Source organism: Anguilla anguilla, chromosome 16 (genome assembly GCF_013347855.1).
Source record: "Anguilla anguilla isolate fAngAng1 chromosome 16, fAngAng1.pri, whole genome shotgun sequence".
Lineage (NCBI taxonomy): Eukaryota > Metazoa > Chordata > Actinopteri > Anguilliformes > Anguillidae > Anguilla > Anguilla anguilla.
This window is the reverse complement of record NC_049216.1, coordinates 2,140,799-2,161,543: the sequence shown is the minus strand read 5'-3', so window position 1 is coordinate 2,161,543 and position 20,745 is coordinate 2,140,799. Positions and strand designations below refer to the sequence as shown.

The 20,745-nt window shown below is 43.5% G+C and overlaps 2 protein-coding genes across 2 annotated transcripts in view; both read right to left on the bottom strand.

Moving 5' to 3' along the window:
* LOC118215092 overlaps positions 1-20,745 on the bottom strand; it is an 800,072-nt gene that overhangs the window by 167,702 nt on the left and 611,625 nt on the right. The window lies entirely within an intron of this gene.
* Positions 6,327-20,745, bottom strand: part of LOC118215093 (NACHT, LRR and PYD domains-containing protein 3-like) — a 113,257-nt gene continuing 98,838 nt past the window's right edge. The window contains exons 15-17 of the mRNA XM_035395529.1: positions 7,710-7,871; positions 7,173-7,219; positions 6,327-6,946 (exon numbers count right to left, since the gene is read on the bottom strand). Of these exons, the coding sequence (XP_035251420.1) occupies positions 6,327-6,946; positions 7,173-7,219; positions 7,710-7,871 (829 nt within the window). The remainder of the gene's footprint in view (positions 6,947-7,172; positions 7,220-7,709; positions 7,872-20,745) is intronic.

The window sequence follows — 20,745 nt, the reverse complement described above, 5'->3', positions numbered from 1 at the left end:
CTCCAGAAGGTGGAGCACTGACTGGCGGGTGAACCCCCAGCATCCCACCTCCACTGGATATACTGTCACTCTCTAACCGGCCTCCTTAAACTCCTTACACTCTCACACTCCGCTGCCAGGTCGGAGTATACTTCAGCCGTTTCCGCTCATAGGCTGCTTCTGCCCCCTCCTCCCATGGGAGGGTGAGCTCCATAAGGAGCACCACCTTCACCCGAGTAAACCACGTCTCCATATGAGGAGCTCCACCTTCGCCAGAGTAGACCACGTCTCCATATAAGGAGCACCACCTTCGCCCAGGTAGACCATGTCTCCATATAAGGAGCACCACCTTCGCCCGAGTAAACCACGTCTCCATATAAGGAGCACCACCTTCGCCCGAGTGGACCACGTCTCCATATAAGGAGCACCACCTTCGCCCGAGTGGAGGAGCTCCACCTTCACCGGAGTAGACCACGTCTCCATATAAGGAGCACCACCTTCGCCCAGGTAGACCATGTCTCCATATAAGGAGCACCACCTTCGCCCGAGTAAACCACGTCTCCATATAAGGAGCACCACCTTCGCCCGAGTGGACCACGTCTCCATATAAGGAGCACCACCTTCGCCCGAGTGGACCACGTCTCCATATAAGGAGCACCACCTTCGCCCGAGTAGACCACGTCTCCATATAAGAAGCACCACCTTCGCCCGATTGGACCATGTCTCCATGTTAGGCCACAGGAACGCTGTGCTGATCTCATTTGGGAAATGGAGCTGTGGATTGAGATCTACACACATGCTCCACCCTCTGCCTGGAACCAGGACTCTACTCCCACCTTTGTGTCCTACAGTCCCCTCCTCCTCTGCTTACCTCACAAAGTGGGTTTGATGCTCTTTCACAGGAGAGGCGTCACTGTTTTCCTCCTGTCTGCTGGTCTCCAGTAATTCCAGAAGCTTCCGCAGCAGCTGGTCATACCTCCAGCTGTAGCACCCCTGTGCTGGAGGCCTGCACTGTGTCCCTGTGCCGGAGGCCTGCTCTGCGTCCCTGTGCTGGAGGCCTGCTCTGTGTCCCTGTGCTGGAACTGTCTCACAGCCTGACAGAATGTGCCACAGGCCTCGTTTGGGGGCAGCACATCCGCACCAAACCATTAGCGCAGGTTCTGAGGAGAAGGCAGCGTGTCATAATTGGCCCTGATCAGGAAGCTAAGCCTGGCTTGTGGTATCTTCCACTAGCCTGACCCACTGAGCGATCGGTCCTCCACACTTTCCCATGCTGTCCATCCTCCCAGACCACCTTACCAAACTGCTAAAACCAGCTACCTCTCCTGCGCCATCCATGGTGGGATGACCCAGAGTCTTCTGTGTCCCTCTGTTTCCCTGCTGGGGGGGGTTGTACCCCTCTGTTTCCCTGCTGGGGGGTTGTGCCCCTCTGTGTCCCTGCTGGGGGGGTTGTGCCCCTCTGTTTCCCTGCTGGGGGGTTGTACCCCTCTGTTTCCCTGCTGGGGGGAAGCAGTCAGGTAGAAGCAAACTGCAAACATAGAATGCATATCAGGCTACTGCTATATGTACCACAATTAAACTATCAGTGAAAGCCCAGGATATACTGGTATATTTATAAATCAATGACAAACTATGTTCTACAGCATATCCAGCAATTTACCCACCCAGATATAATTTCTGATTAACAATGTTGTACATTTTAAGCTCTCATAAAATGCCAGTAGTACAGATTCTGATGTAGTCAGCTGAAAGGAACTTCTTAGCTTACAAAGGAGATGGTACAGTAGAATGGGCACATCCAATTTGTTCAGGTGCAGGGCATAAACAATATAGTAGAGTAAAAAATGTGATGTTGAACAACTAGGCAGAATTTGTGTCATTTCAAACAGATTGGAATATGGGTTTAACATCAGCATGCCTTTGGAGCTGAGACTCGCAAGTGAGTACGTTTAACATGGTCGGTGAAAATAGCGGTGATATGTATTATTCAACCAATCATTTAAACAGAAACATTTACACTCTAGACATTTGACACGTGAACAGTAAAAATAACACATACAAATGCAACATTACAAACTTGCACCAGCAGGCCTTATCTGATAGAAGAAAAATAATCACATTATCAGAACAGACAGAACAGACATTGCCACAGGAATACCTAACACAAACGCAATTTTCCCCCATGTGGAATAAGCCGGCATTTTGGAAAAACAGAGTTGCGCGGTCTCTAATAAAAATGATTAGCATGGCTTACAGGCTCGTCACGTAACAGAAATAATATAAAATGACACCAACACAACAATCCTGTAATGTAATTACAGTATCACATTTTGCAGTAAATTATTGACTTATCAATGTTCAGTCCAAAAGCTCTTATTAGATGCCACTGTTGACATTTTTAAGTTGGGCCTTACAATCCTTCCAGCTTCTCCCATTGTTATGCCTGGATTTATGACATGGTCAATCACTGTGGCTCTAAATTCATTCGATACAGCAGTATTTCTGCTACCTGCTTGACCACAACCTCAGCCTCAGCCACGACCCGTCCATCAGTACCAACTGCATTGGGCTGCTCCATGTTGTCAGACACTGCTGAATGTAGTGCTGTAAAACAGCCTTTTATGTTGGGATTACCAATCATGCTGCAATGCGACTCACCTGGGCAATGTTGCTGGAAGTGACGAGACAGGACAGCAAACATCTTGACTTCATTTCACAATCTGCATGTCTAGCAATAAGCATTGGAACACTGTACTAATACGAGACGACTGTATTGTGAAAACTGAGTGTGATTTAGAGTTGTGCACTTTGTGGGTAGGTACTGCAATTAGTGTCTTATGGTAAGAATTTTGCCAGTCAGTTTGGCAAATTGAGTTTTCCACATTGAGCCAAAGCAATCATAACATACTGTAATGCATTTGTAATGTGTGACTGCAGATATTAGAAATGCATCTGAAAAAATGAGATTAAAACTGTAGGGTCTCAGGAACATCTCAGAGACTGGATGTCATGCAAACCACACTTCTGCCCTGATTTTGGCTTAGTGGTCTAATCCATTCAACTGATGTGCAGCAGATCCAGGTTCAAACCTACAGGAAAACCATTTATTTGAGAGGTAACATAAATATACCAGCTCAATAGACAAGCAGTGACTTTTCAAAATGTATTGAGTTGTGGTTACACTACAGTAACAGAAGCAAGCATTCATCAGACACTACACAACTTTTCTTATAATGGATTTTATTTCCACTACTGTAGATGAATGTCCTTGCTTCAACTGCAGATTTTAGCCCCATGCTGATCCACTCATATTGAGCCCAAACATAATCCCATACAGAATATGTAATAAGTAGCAGTGTCACAGGAGTTCAATACATCACACAATAATAAATCACAACAGCAAAACATTTGATATTTTTATAATTTGGGTTTAATCATTGCATATTATTGTCTGAAAATACAGAAAATTAAAGCAAACAACAACAAAACAAATCAATCCTAACAGAATAAATAAGGAAACTCAATCCATCATTGTTTACAGTAATGAAAGGAAATAAGTACACTGCAGTGATCATTCTGCATTCTCCCTATCAGCTGCATTTGCCCACAGAAATTTGCACATTGGAACTCTTGTGAAAATGAATGAAAGCAACTGTAAAAACTAGTAAAATGCACATTTAAGTGGAGGAGTTTGCCACTGGCTTCTTTTTAAAAAGATGCAGATACAGGAGACAGAATTATTACTTCAAAAACATTTTACTCTGCCATCTTTTGGAATTATTACTCTCAATGTTATATTAATGTTTTAATAATCAAAAGTACATAAACACACCTTGAACATTTGCAATATAAATGTATTAAAATGTAAAAAAAATAAAAATCATATTTAGACAGCAAGTGCTTAACCTGAACCTGCTAAAAGATCATACTCTTATGTACAGGGTTTAAGCTGTACTGAGGTTAATATTGGGCACAGCTGAAATTGCAGTGGTAAGGCATTGGTCAAGGAAGGTTGCAAGTGTGTCGACGTGTGTGTGACTGGGTAAGAGTGTGTTTGTGTGGGTGTATTTGTGAATGTGTGTGTGCATGCATGCGTACGTTTGTGGGAGTGACTGTTGATGTGAACATGTGTGTGTGTGCCCGGGTTGCGTGTGTGAATGGGTAAGAGAATGTGTGTGTGTGTGCATGTGTTAGGGTATGATTGAGTGCATGAGTATGTGTGCACACAGGTGCGTGTGTGTATGGGTAAGAGAAAGTGTGTGTGTGTGCGTTTGTGTGAATGTGTGTGAGACTGTGTATTTGAGTGCGTGCGTGTGCAAGAGAATGAGTGTATGCATGTGTATGTGTGTGTGTGTGTGAGAGTGCCTTTGTGAATGTGTGTGTGTTTATACATGTGTGTGTGTGTTTGCATGTATGGGTATGAGAATGTTTGTGTATACATGTGTATATGGTGTGTGCACGCATGTAAGTGTATGCATGTGTGTCTATGTGTGAGTGCATGAGTATGTGTGTGTGTGCGCATAGGTAATAGAATGTGTGTGTATACATGTGTGTGCGTGCGTATGGGAATATGTGTGTGTTGACACATGTTTGTGTTTGTGCGTGAGTGCATGAGTGTGTGTGTGCGCGTGCCGTTTGTGCATGTGTGTGTCTGTATACTATATGTGAGTGTGTGAGTGAAAGAAAGAGTGTGTGTGTGTGCATACGGGTATGAGCGTGTGTATGTTTGCATGTGTGTGTGTGTGTGTGTGCGTGAGATTGTGTGTGTCCGTGTGTAGGTGTGTGTGAGTGACTGGGTGTGAGAGAGTATGTGTGCGTAGGTGTGTGAGCGTGTGTGCATGACTGAGAGAGAAAGGGTGTGTGTGAGAGTATGTGTGTGCGTGATGGAGTGTATGTGAGAGAGAGAGGGTGTGTGTGCGTGTGTGTGACTGAGTGTGCGAGAGTGTGTGTAGGTGTGTGAGTGCGTGTGTGTGGGTATAGGTGCATATGAGTGTGTGTGCATATATATATAGGTGAGTGTGTGATTGAGTGTGTGTGTGTGTATGTGTATATGAGTGTGTGTGTATATAAGTGTGTGTGTGTGTATAGGTGTGTGTGTGTGTGTGTAGGTGTGGGTGTGTGAGGGTCTAGGTGTATATGAGTGTTTGTGTTTATATATGTGTGTGAGTGTGTGATTGAGTGTGTGTGTGTATGTGTATGTGTATATGAGTGTGTGTATATATATGTGTGTGTGTGTGTGCATGCGTTCGAGTGTGTATGCGCACACGTGTGTGTGTATGCGTGTGTGTGTGCATGTTTGTATGTGTGCGCATGTGTGTGTGTCTCTACTCCAGTTAGCAGAGGGACACTGAGGAGTGTGTGTTTTGACACGTGTTTGTGTCTCTTCACGCGTGTATGTGTGTGTGCGTGAGTGCATGAGTTTGTGTGTGTGTGCGTACGTTTGTGTGAATGTGTGTGGATGTGAGTGTGTGAGTGACTGAGTATGAGAGAGAGAGAGAGTGTGTGTGTGTGCATACGGTTATGAGCGCGTGTACATATGCATGCATGTGTGTGTGCGCGTGAGAGTGCACTGGTGAATGTGTGTTTGTGTGTGCGAGAGATTGTGTGTCAATGTGTAGGTGTGTGTGAATGTGTGTGATTGGGTGTGTGAGTGATTGGGTGTGAGAAAGTGTGTATGTGTGTGTAAGTGTGTGAGTGTGTGTGCACGAGTGTGTGCGTGCGTGGGTGTGTGAATGCGTGTGCATGAGTGTACATCAGCGTATATGTGTGCATGGGTAAGAGAATGTGTGTGTTGACACGTGTTTGTGTCTCTGCACGCATGTATGTGTGTGTGCGTGAGTGCATGAGTTTGTGTGTGTGTGCGTGTGTTTGTGTGAATGTGTGTGGATGTGAGTGTGTGTGTGTGTGTGAGAGGGTGTGTGTGTGTGAGTGACTGAGCATGAGAGAGAGAGAGAGTCTGAGAGAGAAAGGGTGTGTGTGAGAGTATGTGTGTGTGTGTGTGGATGTGTGTGTGTAGGTGTGGGTGTGTGTGTCTATGTGTATCTGAGTGTGTATGTGTGAGTGTGTGTGTATGTGCATGAGTGTGTGTGGTGTGTGTGTGTGTGTGTGAGTTGGTATGTGAATGGGGTGTGTGTGTGTGTGTACGTGAGTGTGTGTGTGTGTGTGCGTGCATGCATGCGAGTGTGTATGCGCACGTGTGTGTGTGTGTGTGTATGCGTGTGTGTGTGCATGTTTGTGTGTGCGTGCGTGCGTGTGTCTCTACTCCAGTTAGCAGACGGACACTGAGGAGTGTGTGTGTGTGTGTGTGTGTGTGTGAGTGTGTGTGTGTGTGTGTGTCTCTACTCCAGTTAGCAGAGGGACACTGAGGAGTTCCACACTGTAAATCCAGCACAGAGGGGTGTGTGTTGAGTGAAGTGTGTGTGGAATCTGTGCAGGAGGGTCAGTGTGTCAGAGTCAGAGACGCTGTAGAAGGACAGAGTGCCGGCCGGACGGTCCACACACACTCCTACCCTGTACACACACACTCCTCTACCAGCACCATCATCATCATCACACACTCCTGCTCTGCGGTAGGGGGAGGGGGGGGCAGGTATGCGTGTTCGGTTATTATTGTGCCTGACAGAGTATCTGAGTTTATCAGAGTAACTGGGTTTAAGGCACTCCAGACTCCAGGAGTTTTTATTGAATCCAAACATACAGTCATTACCCCCTCCTTTCCTGCTGATTCCTTTATATGTCACTGCTATATCAACCCATCCCCACTCCTCAGACACACTGAACTCAGCCTCCCAGTAACAGCGCTCACACACACTCTCTCTGCACACAACCTGGGGCAGAGACTCAAATCTCTCTGGATGATCAGGATATGGCTGCTCCCTCTCCCATGTGTGTGTCACCCTCCTGTTCCCCTCAGACAGAGACAGCTCTCTGTGCGCTGTGTTTGGATCCAGTGTGAGCTGACAGCCGTCTGCACACCAGAGACATTAATGAGATTAATTATCATTATTAATATTCACCTCATTATGTGTGTGAGAGAGAGAGAGCTGTGATAGTACCTGTGTGTGTGTGTTTGTGTACATGTGTGTTTCTGTTTGTGTGTTTATGTGTGTAAGAGAGAAGTCTCTCTCTCACACACACACACACACAGCAGAGTGTGTACCCATGGAAAGTGTTCTGTGTCGATACACACTCACATTTCCTGGGTCCTGGTTTGGTCCTGTTCTCTCCTCCATGGTCCACACTGTAAGAACAGCAGAACAGAATAAAAATTTTTAACCATCCTTTATTTCCACTCTCAACACACCAATGACATCACATAAATAAAAACAAAGACACAATAAAACACAAAACCAAGATCATATGAAAAACACACAAATCTGTCACAAAGGAAACTTATTCCATTCCCTCACCCTATTCCATGTGCAAAAATAGCTCCCCTCCCTCCACTGAACATAAAACACCCTTATAACACACACTCTGAAACACACTCAGGTTCTCCATTGCTTTGTAATACTGAAACTCCACCATCACTGTGTCCCTGATCAAACCCCTAACTACAACAACCACATCTTATTTACTGCAGTGATCCCCTGCAGCACCCTCCACAGGAGATCCCCAACCCTCTTGAGTAACGCTGGTTTGAACAGTGCCCTCCATGCCCCCCCCAACTCCTTTTGTGTGTGTGTGTGTGTGTGTGTGTGAGGTGCAGTGTGGAAACTCTCTGTACTTACAGCAGTGTGAGTGTGTCCAGTTTAGCAGCAGACAGCGCTCTCACTCCTGAGTCTCCTGGGTGATTGTATCTCAGGTCCAGCTCTCTCAGGTGTGAGGGGTTTGAACACAGAGCTGAAGCCAGAGAATCACAGCCTCTCTGTGTGACTCTACAGCCTGACAGCCTGCAGAGAGAAGGACACACACACCTTACACACATTAATATAAACTAACAGGGCTGTGTGTGTCAAACACATAGCAGTGTGTTACACACCTTACACACATTAATATAAACTAACAGGGCTGTGTGTGTCAAACACATAGCAGTGTGTTACACACCTTACACACATTAATATAAACTAACAGGGCTGTGTGTGTCAAACACATAGCAGTGTGTTACACACCTTACACACATTAATATAAACTAACAGGGCTGTGTGTGTCAAACACATAGCAGTGTGTTACACACCTTACACACATTAATATAAACTAACAGGGCTGTGTGTGTCAAACACATAGCAGTGTGTTACACACCTTACACACATTAATATAAAATAACAGGGCTGTGTGTGTCAAACACATAGCAGTGTGTTACACACCTTACACACATTAATATAAACTAACAGGGCTGTGTGTGTTAGACACATAGCAGTGTGTTACACACCTTACACACATTAATATAAACTAACAGGGCTGTGTGTGTCAAACACATAGCAGTGTGTTACACACCATACACACATTAATATAAACTAACAGGGCTGTGTGTCAAACACATAGCAGTGTGTTACACACCTTACACACATTAATATAAACTAACAGGGCTGTGTGTCAAACACATAGCAGTGTGTTACACACCTTACACACATTAATATAAACTAACAGGGTTGTGTGTCAAACACATAGCAGTGTGTTACACACCTTACACACATTAATATAAACTAACAGGGCTGTGTGTCAAACACATAGCAGTGTGTTACACACCTTACACACATTAATATAAAATAACACGGTTGTGTGTGAAACACATAGCAGTGTGTTACACACCTTACACACATTAATATAAACTAACAGGGCTGTGTGTGTCAAACACATAGCAGTGTGTTACACACCTTACAGCACACTAATATAAACAAACAGGGCTGTGTGTGTCAAACACATAGCAGTTTGTTACACACCGTACACACATTAATATGAACTAACAGGGCTGTGTGTGTCAAACACATAGCAGTGTGTTACACACCGTACACATATTAATATAAACTAACAGGGCTGTGAGTATTAGACACATAGAAGTGTTACACACCTTACACACATTAATATAAACTAACAGGGCTGTGTATGTCAAACACATAGCAGTGTGTTACACACCTTACACACATTAATATAAACTAACAGGGCTGTGTGTGTCAAACACATAGCAGTGTGTTACACACCTTACACACATTAATATAAAATAACATGGTTGTGTGTGTCAAACACAAAGCAGTGTGTTACACACCATACACACATTAATATAAACTAAAAGGGCTGTGTGTGTCAAACACATAGCAGTGTGTTACACACCTTACACACATTATTAAAAACTAACAGGGTTGTGTGTCAAACACATAGCAGTGTGTTACACACCTTACACACATTAATATAAACTAACAGGGCTGTGTGTCAAACACATAGCAGTGTGTTACACACCTTAAACACATTAATATAAACTAACAGGGCTGTGCGTGTCAAACACATAGCAGTGTGTTACACACCTTACAAACAACAATATAAACTAACAGGGCTGTGTGTGTCAAACACATAACAGTGTGTTACACACCTTACACACATTAATATAAACTAACAGGGCTGTGTGTGTCAAACACATAGCAGTGTGTTACACACCTTACACACATTAATATGAACTAACAGGGCTGTGTGTGTCAAACACATAGCAGTGTGTTACACACCGTACACATATTAATATAAACTAACAGGGCTGTGAGTATTAGACACATAGCAGTGTTACACACCTTACACACATTAATATAAACTAAAAGGCCTGTGTATATCAAACACATAGCAGTGTGTTACACACCTTACACACATTAATATAAACTAACAGGGCTGTGTGTGTCAAACATATAGCAGTGTGTTACACACCTTACACACATTAATATAAACTAACAGGGCTGTGAGTATTAGACACATAGCAGTGTTACACACCTTACACACATTAATATAAACTAACAGGGTTGTGTGTGTTAGACACATAGCAGTGTGTTACTCACCTTACACACATTAATATAAACTAACAGGGCTGTGTGTGTCAAACACAAAGCAGTGTGTTACACACCATACACACATTAATATAAACTAAAAGGGCTGTGTGTGTCAAACACATAGCAGTGTGTTACACACCTTACACACATAAATATAAACTAACAGGGCAGTGTGTGTCAAACACATAGCAGTGTGTTACACACCTTACACACATTAATATAAACTAACAGGGCTGTGTGTGTCAAACACATAGCATTGTGTTACACACCGTACATACATTAATATAAACAAACAGGGCTGTGTGTCAAACACATAGCAGTGTGTTACACACCTTACACACATTAATATAAACTAACAGGACTGTGTGTCAAACACATAGCAGTGTGTTACACACCTTACACACATTAATATGAACTAACAGGGCAGTGTGTGTCAAACACATAGCAGTGTGTTACACACCTTACAGCACACTAATATAAACAAACAGGGCTGTGTGTGTCAAACACATAGCAGTGTGTTACACACCCTACACACATTAATATAAACTAACAGGGCTGTGCGTGTCAAACACATAGCAGTGTGTAACACACCTTACACACATTAATATAAACTAACAGGGTTGTGTGTGTCAAACACATAGCAGTGTGTTACACACCTTACACACATTAATATAAACTAACAGGGCTGTGTGTGTCAAACACATAGCAGTGTGTTACACACCTTACAGCACACTAATATAAACAAACAGGGCTGTGTGTGTCAAACACATAGCAGTGTGTTACACACCCTACACACATTAATATAAACTAACAGGGCTGTGCGTGTCAAACACATAGCAGTGTGTAACACACCGTACACACATTGACATAAACTAACAGGGATGTGTGTGTCAAACACATAGCAGTGTGTTAAACACCATACACACATTAATATAAACTAAAAGGGCTGTGTGTGTCAAACACATAGCAGTGTGTTACACACCTTACACACATTAATATAAACTAACAGGGTTGTGTGTCAAACACATAGCAGTGTGTTACACACCTTACACACATTAATATAAACTAACAGGGTTGTGTGTCAAACACATAGCAGTGTGTTACACACCTTACACACATTAATATAAACTAACAGGGCTGTGTGTCAAACACATAGCAGTGTGTTACACACCTTACACACATTAATAAAAACTAACAGGGCTGTGTGTGCTAAACACATAGCAGTGTGTTACACACCGTACACACATTAATATGAACTAACAGGGCTGTGTGTGTCAAACACATAGCAGTGTGTTACACACCTTACACATATTAATATAAACTAACAGGCCTGTGTATGTCAAACACAAAACAGTGTGTTACACACCTTACACACATTAATATAAACTAACAGGGCTGTGTGTGTCAAACACATAGCAGTGTGTTACACACCTTACAGCACACTAATATAAACAAACAGGGCTGTGTGTGTCAAACACATAGCAGTGTTATACACCCTACACACATTAGTATAAACTAACAGGGCTGTGCGTGTCAAACACAGAGCAGTGTGTTACACACCGTACACACATTGACATAAACTAACAGGGCTGTGTGTGTCAAACACATAGCAGTGTGTTACACACCTTACAAACAATATAAACTAACAGGGCTGTGTGTGTCAAACACATAGCAGTGTGTTACACACCTTACACATTAATATAAACTAACAAGGCTGTGTGTGTCAAACACATAGCAGTGTGTTACACACCTTACACACATTAATTGTCTTCAACCTTCCCAAGTTCTCCCCTGCTGAGGTCACTCCACTGGATACCAGTCACTGCAGGATCAAAGTCCTGATCCTCACCTACACTGCAGCCAACAGGACGGCCCCCGTCTACTTACAGCACATGATTAAATCCTATACGCCCACTTGACCACTGCCTTGCACCCCCTGCCATCCAGGTAAAGGGTTCAATCTTGTCTCTACCACGGAGCTTCTCCACCCTAGCTCTCCAGTGGTGGAACAAACTCCCTGTTCCTCTACGAACCTCTCCCTCACTACCCATCTTCCGCCGTGGTCTGAAGATGCATCTCTTCAGACTATACCTGGACTAACTATCACCACTCTGTAGATCATTTCTATCACTTAAATCCCCCTATTTCTACACATGTACCTCCTGTGCCACTCATGTTACATGTACCTCCATCCAGCACTTATTGTGCCTTGTATCATTGTCTAGATGTTGCTTGTAATGCCTCCTAGTTTGACTTAGCATAGGTTAGGTCAGAGTAATGTTCACTGTGTGAACTGGACTTAATGTGTTCATGGCTATGAATAACTGTGCAAAGTATTGTACCTTATTGGACCTGTGTTTTGTAGTTGTTCCAATTACCTTTTGTATGCACTTATTGTACGTCACTTTGGATAAAAGCGTCTGGCAAATAAATGTAATGTAACATAATATAAACTAACAGGGCTGTGTGTGTTAAACTAAAATAACATGAATGTGGAATGAGTCATTATCAAACACATTTGAGTTTACACCCCACTACAGTTCAGTAAACAGGACTAATTCATTTTCTTCATTCATTTGTGTAGTCGAATTCTACCAAGAGGAAGAACAGGAACATGCTGTTTCAGTTCTGTGGAGTGTCTGTTTTCACATTAGAAACATTGACATCAGTGTTGTATTTAGTCACATTGTAGCCCTAATTTATTGAAGGGGTTTGTGTTTGTACTCACCCCATTCTATGCAGTTTACAGTGTGGGTCCTCCAGTCCAGCAGAGAGCGCTCTCACTCCTGAATCCTGCAGCTCGTTGTCTCTGAGCTCCAGATCTCTCAGCTCTGAGTGAGGAGAACGCAGGACTGAGGCCAGAACATCACAGCAGCCCTCTGTGAGATTACACCAACCCAGCCTGTGGAGAGACCACACACACACACACAAACACGCACGCACGCACACAAACACATGCACAAATTCTTTGTGACATTGTTCACCTTGACAGTTGATACATATGTACCTATGCATTCCTGAGATGTACACACAAAAACAGGGAGGGGGGTGTGTAAATTAAGTTCATAAAGTATTCTGACTAATCCACAATAGTCTAAGGCAATTACTGGGCTCTAATAACCCTTTCCATGTGATGAACTTATCTGATTTGCAAACATATTAATTTCATCTGCAAACACAAAAAACAGCATTTTTGTGGTGCACTTTACCTCACCTGACATGTTCTTCAGTTCATAAACATCTATACATTTCAAAGACGCTGAATATTCATCACTATGAATAGATAAATATAACTGTTAATGTATAACTACTCGTATAACCCATTAGCTAAATACATTACTGTTATAATGATAATATTTTCTTCCTAATCTTGTAACCATCAAGTTATCAAACAATTTAAGTTTAACAAATTATACAGTCTGTCAGGGTTTTTGACATTAATTTTAAAATATTCAGCAAGGTGAAATGAAACCGCATTCGATACAAAATTGCGCTCTTCCTTATTTACCTCTCACCAAAGTAACGTGACGGTAACCATGACGACGCTGTTTAAAACGTGGCCGTTAGGAGGGTCGGTTGGTTACCATGGCGATGCCAGCTCGCTCTGAGCTGTTTACTGTTACCTCAGCTAGTTCATTCTTTGAAAATACAGAACTACAGTTACATAACACAATTATTTGATAATAACTATTAACACTTTGCAAATATCATTTGTTTACCATTTACATCAAACAACATGACCCTCAAGTTGACACTTGTTGCCGTTGTTCTAAGTTCAGCTTTCGCATTGACTCACAGGCACGAGTTAGCTAGCTAGCCAGCCCAACCTACCTTAACGTTACTTCATGACCCAACCTAGCTAGCGGAGCCAGAGAGGAACTAAGCAGCTAACTGTCACGGACAACTTAAATATATACACCAGTATATAAAATAAGGTTATTAATATATGGTTTTATCTAACCAGTCATGATATTATTGGTCAGACCTGCGATATTGTCCCTGCTAACAGCTGAAGCAGTGCCGGAGCCGTGTACGAGCTGTGCCACACTTCAGTTCATCTGGCACGATCTTACAGCAACGCAACTATGGCATCAACTGGAATTACACTGCATCGCCATCTAGTGGCTGTATCAGAACAGCACAACTGATTACTGCCACTAACTTTTATTGCTGGTAGACACTCGATTTTCAAAGATGTGGTGTCTTTTGAAACATCCACACATTGCACCTATGTTCTCCATGTCTTTACGCTATAATACATCCAGTCATTTTATAATTGCACGCTTTTGCGAATATAATAGGTTAATTACTGCGTTACATTTAATTATTTTTGTATCAATGATAATAATAATGAAAATAAAAGCCTGATGTATTAGGTCATTTCTTTCTTTTAAAACCCCTTATCAACACGTTTGGTAGCCTTTGTGGAGTAATATAAACTGCACAAAAAATGTAATAAGTGGGAGCATTTGAAGTTTATTAGAATACTTATCTAAGAAATACTCCTGTAAATGATGTTATTCTTTAGATGATAGGAGCTAGAGCCAGAATATTGATCTCTGAATCAGACTATTCCACACAGCATGACTGCTTACAAAGGTATAATATCCAGGCTATGACTTGCGACTGGAACCACAGAAAAGTGACTAAACTAAACGATGTAACACTGCATCTAAACAGCAGCTCACATGTTGTTCAGATGGACACTCTCCCACCAAGATGTACACACATACCCTGCTGGCCAATAGTTAATGCCCGGCTTTACCAGCAGAATAAAATACCATTTTATTCACAATCCTTTCAGAAACACCACAATCCTGCAGCACACACAGGTGTGTGATGAAGGAGTAAAACTCACCTTCATCAAAATGTCAGTGTGTGAAAGAGAGTGGGGTAAATGTATGGATTTCATTAGAGTTCATAGCAGGTAGTGAATAATGGAGATGTAGACTGCAATGTGTGACAGACCTGAAACATTTTACTATACAGGCGGTCAATCTTTTACCATGTCAATCAGACACTCAGCATCCAGTCATCACCTGTGACCTTATACTACAGACTCCACTGAAACCTTACATTCTGCTCAGGAACCACAAACCTGGCAACCCTCAAAAGGTTTTATCCTGCTTTTATTTGCTTGTTGTGATAGAGGAGTAAGGTATATATGGGCAAAGAAAGAATGCTGGTGGACAGAGGAGTAAACTGAGAGAGAAAGAGCTTTTTAATATTTCACTGAATAGAACCATAATCACAAATTCTATTTAGTTAAGATCACACAGTACACAGCACTACTCACCCCAGTCTCTGTAGTTTACAGTTTGGACTCCTCAGTCCAGCACAGAGCAGCTCCACTCCTGAATCTCCCAGGTTGTTGTAGCTGAGGTCCAGTCTCTGCAGTTTACAGTTTGGACTCATCAGTCCAGCACAGAGCAGCTCCACTTCTGAATCTCCCAGGTTATTGTAGCTGAGGTCCAGATCTCTCAGGGGTGAGTTTGATGACTGGAGAGCTGAGGCCACAATATTACAGCACTTCTGTGTGAGTTCACAGTTGTTCAGTCTGCAAAGAAGAGTTAATATATTATAGTATTATTATATTAGGTATACATGAAGCATGTATCTAATATGGGAAATGTGCCAATGACAGTGTTCAGCGATGAAGAGTGAAATTGAGGATTTTAAAGTTGATGATGCTCTGAGGAAGATGTCTGTGCTACACTCTCCAACTGCAGTATTTTGGACCTGAAAATTAAACATCCTGCTGGACTGAACTCTGACTGTTCTACAGATGTAATTCTGACCCAAATGTCCCCTTTTCTTATACTGTAAGTTCTCTGAATTGGGGCAAAGGGCTCATCTACCTTTTCTATAATCTGTTCTCTGGGCTTAACCCTCCCATCCCATCCTAGACGTGCAGCTGCCATCTTTCAGAGTGGACAGCGAGTTTGTTTTCAGTGCTGTAGGATGTTTGGCCACCACCAAAAGTAAAGATATAAAAGGCAACACACATTTTTCAGAGTGGACAGTGATTTCTTTTTGGTTTTCTGTAACAAACTTCCCACAGCACTGCAAGCTAATACACAGCTAAATGCAGATTCACTGTAGAAACAGGAAGTAATGCACATGCTCATACACATGTATTGTGGTGTGGGCCTCTGGAGCCCCACCCCTCCCTGCCATCAGCCACCACTCTGCTCCACTTCACCTGTGTCTCATCGGCCAGCCTGCAGCACCATGGACAGCACCGGAGGGACAGGGCTGAGTTTCAGCACCTTCACTGTGCACTCAGACCTGGACAGCGCCGGAGGGACAAGGCTGAGTTTCAGCACCTTCACTCCACACTCAGACATGGACAGCCCCGGAGGGACAGGGCTGAGTTTCAGCACCTCCACTCCACACTCAGACCTGGACAGCGCCGGAGGGACAGGGCTGAGTTTCAGCACCTCCACTCCGCACTCAGACCTGGACCTGAGATACAGTCAGGCCACCGGCAGCATACCAGTGCTTTTTCCACACCACTTTCCCCTTTTCCTGAGTAGCTGCTGGCCCTATATAGGCCTCATGGTCTCACTCCAGGGGTGTGCTGGCTTTCCCCTCACTGATCGACTAACAGAGTCTCTGATTCTGGTTTTTTTTTTTTTTTTTGTGGCAGACTCGGACGTGCCCCTCCTCGTGGCCTGAATTTTGGACCCACCTGCACTTCCCTAGCACTTTTGCCTCCCCCAACATTTGAGTAGCCTGTCCTCTCTCTTTGAGTAGTCTTTCACCTCGTCTTTCGTGTTTCACTTTTCCCATCTTCATTCATTGTGATAACGCTGTCACAATAAAAGTCCTCAACAGGCATTTTGCCAGCACTGTCTGTCTCGTCTATGCCTCGTTCCCATACCATACAGTATGGATGTGATAAAAGTTTATTAAAGGATATGAAAGATGTGGAATTGAAGGTATCTGTAAGTGGGTGGAAAATCACAACATGTACCTGTACAACATGCCATATAAATGATTTGCAAATGTAGCACACAATGCAAATCATGCAAACTATGCAGACTACACAGAAGTATAAAACAGTCCTTAGAAGGACCATAACTGTAAACCCTTGCAGGAGGACATGCAACACATACAGGAATGATAGATTCAATCATTAGGGCAACACCAGTAGTACAATGCCCCTAATTTACTGTCAGTATAATTACCATGCAGCACTCCTGTCCCTGTAGGGTGGGGGGGGGGGTCTCCTGGGGATGGTGGTAGATACTAGAGTCTTGTTCAGGTTAGACTATTTTGTCAAATGTAAACTAGTGTGGATTGTGGGAGATGTTCTCTGGATAGCATTTAAGGGAAGCTCAAACAATTTACTTCATTATCCAAAGACCTTTCATAAAAAGCATTTTTGGTATGCATCACAATTTCTTTGTGTTCCTTTTCTTTATCTTACAATCTCTTCAGGTGCATGTCCTTTCCTCTCTTATAGTATAGTGTCCAGTCCATCTTGCCATGTCTTGTAAATAAAATGATTGCCTCTTAACACTGTTAAAGCTTTCTATTCGTGGTTATTGCCAACTCTCATATTTAGTCATATGATAAAGTATTCTTTCTCTTACAGCGCATCCAAAGTACGTGGCTAAAGTGTGCACCTCTGCTCGAACAAATCACTGCATTGGTGCCATAAATAAACTTCTCTTTCGTCATCTTGTGTTTGAAAGCCAACTCTAGGGAACGACATCCGGTCCAGACCTCCATAGGAGCATCCAGTTGCACCAAGTCTGGCTCTGACAGACAGTAGCGTGTCCAATGCGAAAGGAGGCTACCGCCCTCCTGCAAGAGCATATAGGACACTGCAGCGCTACTATAGCCAAGGTCTACAGACTCCAGTTCAGAGTGAAACCCCCCATTTCAACAGTCATTTACTCTCAAACACAAGAGAGCGCTCCCATGTTTAAGAGGAATAAATTCCTTCCTTCTTACAAAAGCACTCTTTCATGTTCAATATGTCAGAACGACAGGAAACTTTTGTGCAATTCTTTTAATCAATCGTCGGCACCCAATAATTGATTAATAATGATTAACTGATTAGATTAAAATCTACTTCATGGCCTATAAAAAGAATGACTTAAAATATGCTTAGCTTAATACTTAAGCATTTTTGTTAAGGAGTATGAGCATGTCTGTGTGCTTTGGGGTCAATCTGGTGTGCAGTCTGCTGAAGGTGAGACCAGCAGCTGAGAAGAGGAGCTCAGATGGCACTGATGTTCCAGGAATGGACCAATAACGTTTCACTAATGCTGCCAGTCAAGGGAACCGTGACTCTATTTTAACATTTTAGAAACGTCTCTTTCATTTGAAATCTAATCACCAACATTAGGTTAAACAGTGAAATGGTTCATTGAAAATTAACTGTTTAATCTATATAAATTCATCAATCAACATTCTTATTAAGAATGAACACTTAACTGATTAACATAATATCCCAGTTTCACATCAGTAAATCTGAAAGATGCCTTCTTCCACGTAGGCATTTATCCCCCTCACACAAAATTCCTCCGCTTGGCCCATCGCGGTGTTTGCTACAAATACACAGTTCTACTTTTCGGCCTTTCCCTGAGTCCACGGGTGTTCTGTATTTGTGTAGAGGCAGGTCTGGCTCCATCGAGACTAATGAGGATCAGAATACTGACTTATACAGACGATTGGCTGATTATTGCCAATTCAAAACCCAGAGTTGTGCAGGCACTCAGTGAGTTCTGACACATCTGTTGTCTCTTGGTTTCAGAGTAAACCTCCCCATGAGCAATCTCTCCCCATCCCGGAGTGAAACGTTCTTGGGAGTGGATTTATACTCTGTATCCATGTGAACTCGTCTATAAGCAGACTGCATTTTATCTCTCAGAGTATGTCACTCTCAGTTCAAACCGGGCTCAAGAGTGCAGTATCACACATGCCTCAGACTACAGGGGCTGATGGTGTCAGCCTCTCAGGTTTTGCCACTGGGGCTGTTCAGAATGAGGGGCTTTATGAGGTGGATTTCATCCCTCCACCACAGCCTCCAGCAACGATCTCCATCGCCGTCTCACGGTGACACACTCAGAGTCACTGGGAAAACAGACTTTTACACTCAGGGAACCCCTCTCAGGATCATTCTCATGTGGAACGTCATGAGGACATACACATCCCTCTCTGGGGTGGGGGGTCTCAGGAGGGTTACATGGTGAATCAATTTTCTTTTAGCTATTATCTATATGGACAGCTCTCAGATATTTTCTTCCCCGTCTAAGGGGACATCATGTGCTCATACGCTGTGATAATGACTGCAGTAGCATATGTCAATCATCAAGGTGGCATACGCTCCCTCCAGCTCCATGGTCTAGCCCACAGACTGTTGGTCTGGAGCAGCCGTCACTTTCTGTGGTTACGCGTGACCTATGTTGCTTTAGGCTTGCTCCTGTGGGGGTCTAGGCCAGGGTTGTCTGTGAAGCGTATGGTGACAATTGCTGTGAAATACGCTATACAAATAAATTTGATTGATTGATTGATGTTCCAGGAATTCTGAACACGAGCGCTGATCTGCTGACAAGGAGAAACCCACTGTAAGGGGAATGGTGTCTCCATCCCCAGACTCTGGAAATGTTACAGCAGAGATTATCCCTCTCCTTTATGTACAGCCATGCACGCTCCCACTACGCACGGGCCTCCTGTCTCAGGTGAACGGGGAAATACATCACCCCTGTCCTGAGCGAGTAGCTCTATGGGCTTGGCCCGTGAGAGGCATAACCTCAACGCATTAGGGCTTCCCCCTCGCATGGCTGCAACCATCCAGAGCATCAGAGCGCCCTCTACCAGGTCACTTTATGACAATAAGTGTCAGGTGTTAGAAAGATGGTGTGCCCCTCGTCAGTCAGTGCCTTACCAGAGCTCTGTTACTGACGTGCTGTGCTTTTCACAGAACCTTATGGATAAATAGAAATCCTTTTCTACCATTAAGGTCTACCAGGCAGCTATCACTGCTTGTCATGTTGGTTTCAGAGACTATGCAGTGGGACAGCACCCCCTCATTCACATGTTAATGAAGGGGGCTCACTGTTCTCTGCCTGTTGCTAAAAAGCTTGAGATTTATCACAGGTGCTGAAGGCTCGGTCTGTAAGGCCGTTTTTTGAGCTCATAAATTAGATTAAAATTGTTGTCTCTCCAGACAGCGTTGATGCTTCCACTAGCCTCAGATAAGTGAGTCAGTGACCTCCATGCACTCTCAGTGCAAATCTTGTGCGCAATATTCTCCCCTAAAATGGATACGGTTTTTCCTAAGCCCAATGCAGCCTTTATGCCTAAAAGCTTCCCAGCATTCACATGTGAGGTGTTGGAGCTTGCCGCTTTTCACCCACCACATTTCTCCTCTGAAGAGCAGCATAGGCTGCATATGCTGTGTTCTCGGCACGTATATGCCAAAGACTAAGGCTTTTAGAAAGAGCGACCAGCTCTTAGTCACCTGGGCCCCTGCCTGCACAGGAAAAGTATCTCTGAGCAGCGGCTGTCCCATTGGCTTGTGGAAGCTATTGTTATGGCATATGATTGAAAGAGGATAACACCCCCTTGGGCCTGAGGGCTCATTCAATGAGGGGCATGGCTGCATCGTGGGCCCTATTCATGGGGTCTCCTTGCAGGAAATTTATTCAGCCACAGGCTTGGTTTCTCCAGATACGGTTGCTAGGTTCCACTGCCTGAGACCGGTAGTCCACTCAGTTCTGGGGGTGAGCTCTGTGTGAGGTGCACACATCTTCCCTCATCTGCTATGGGTTTTAGTACTTCA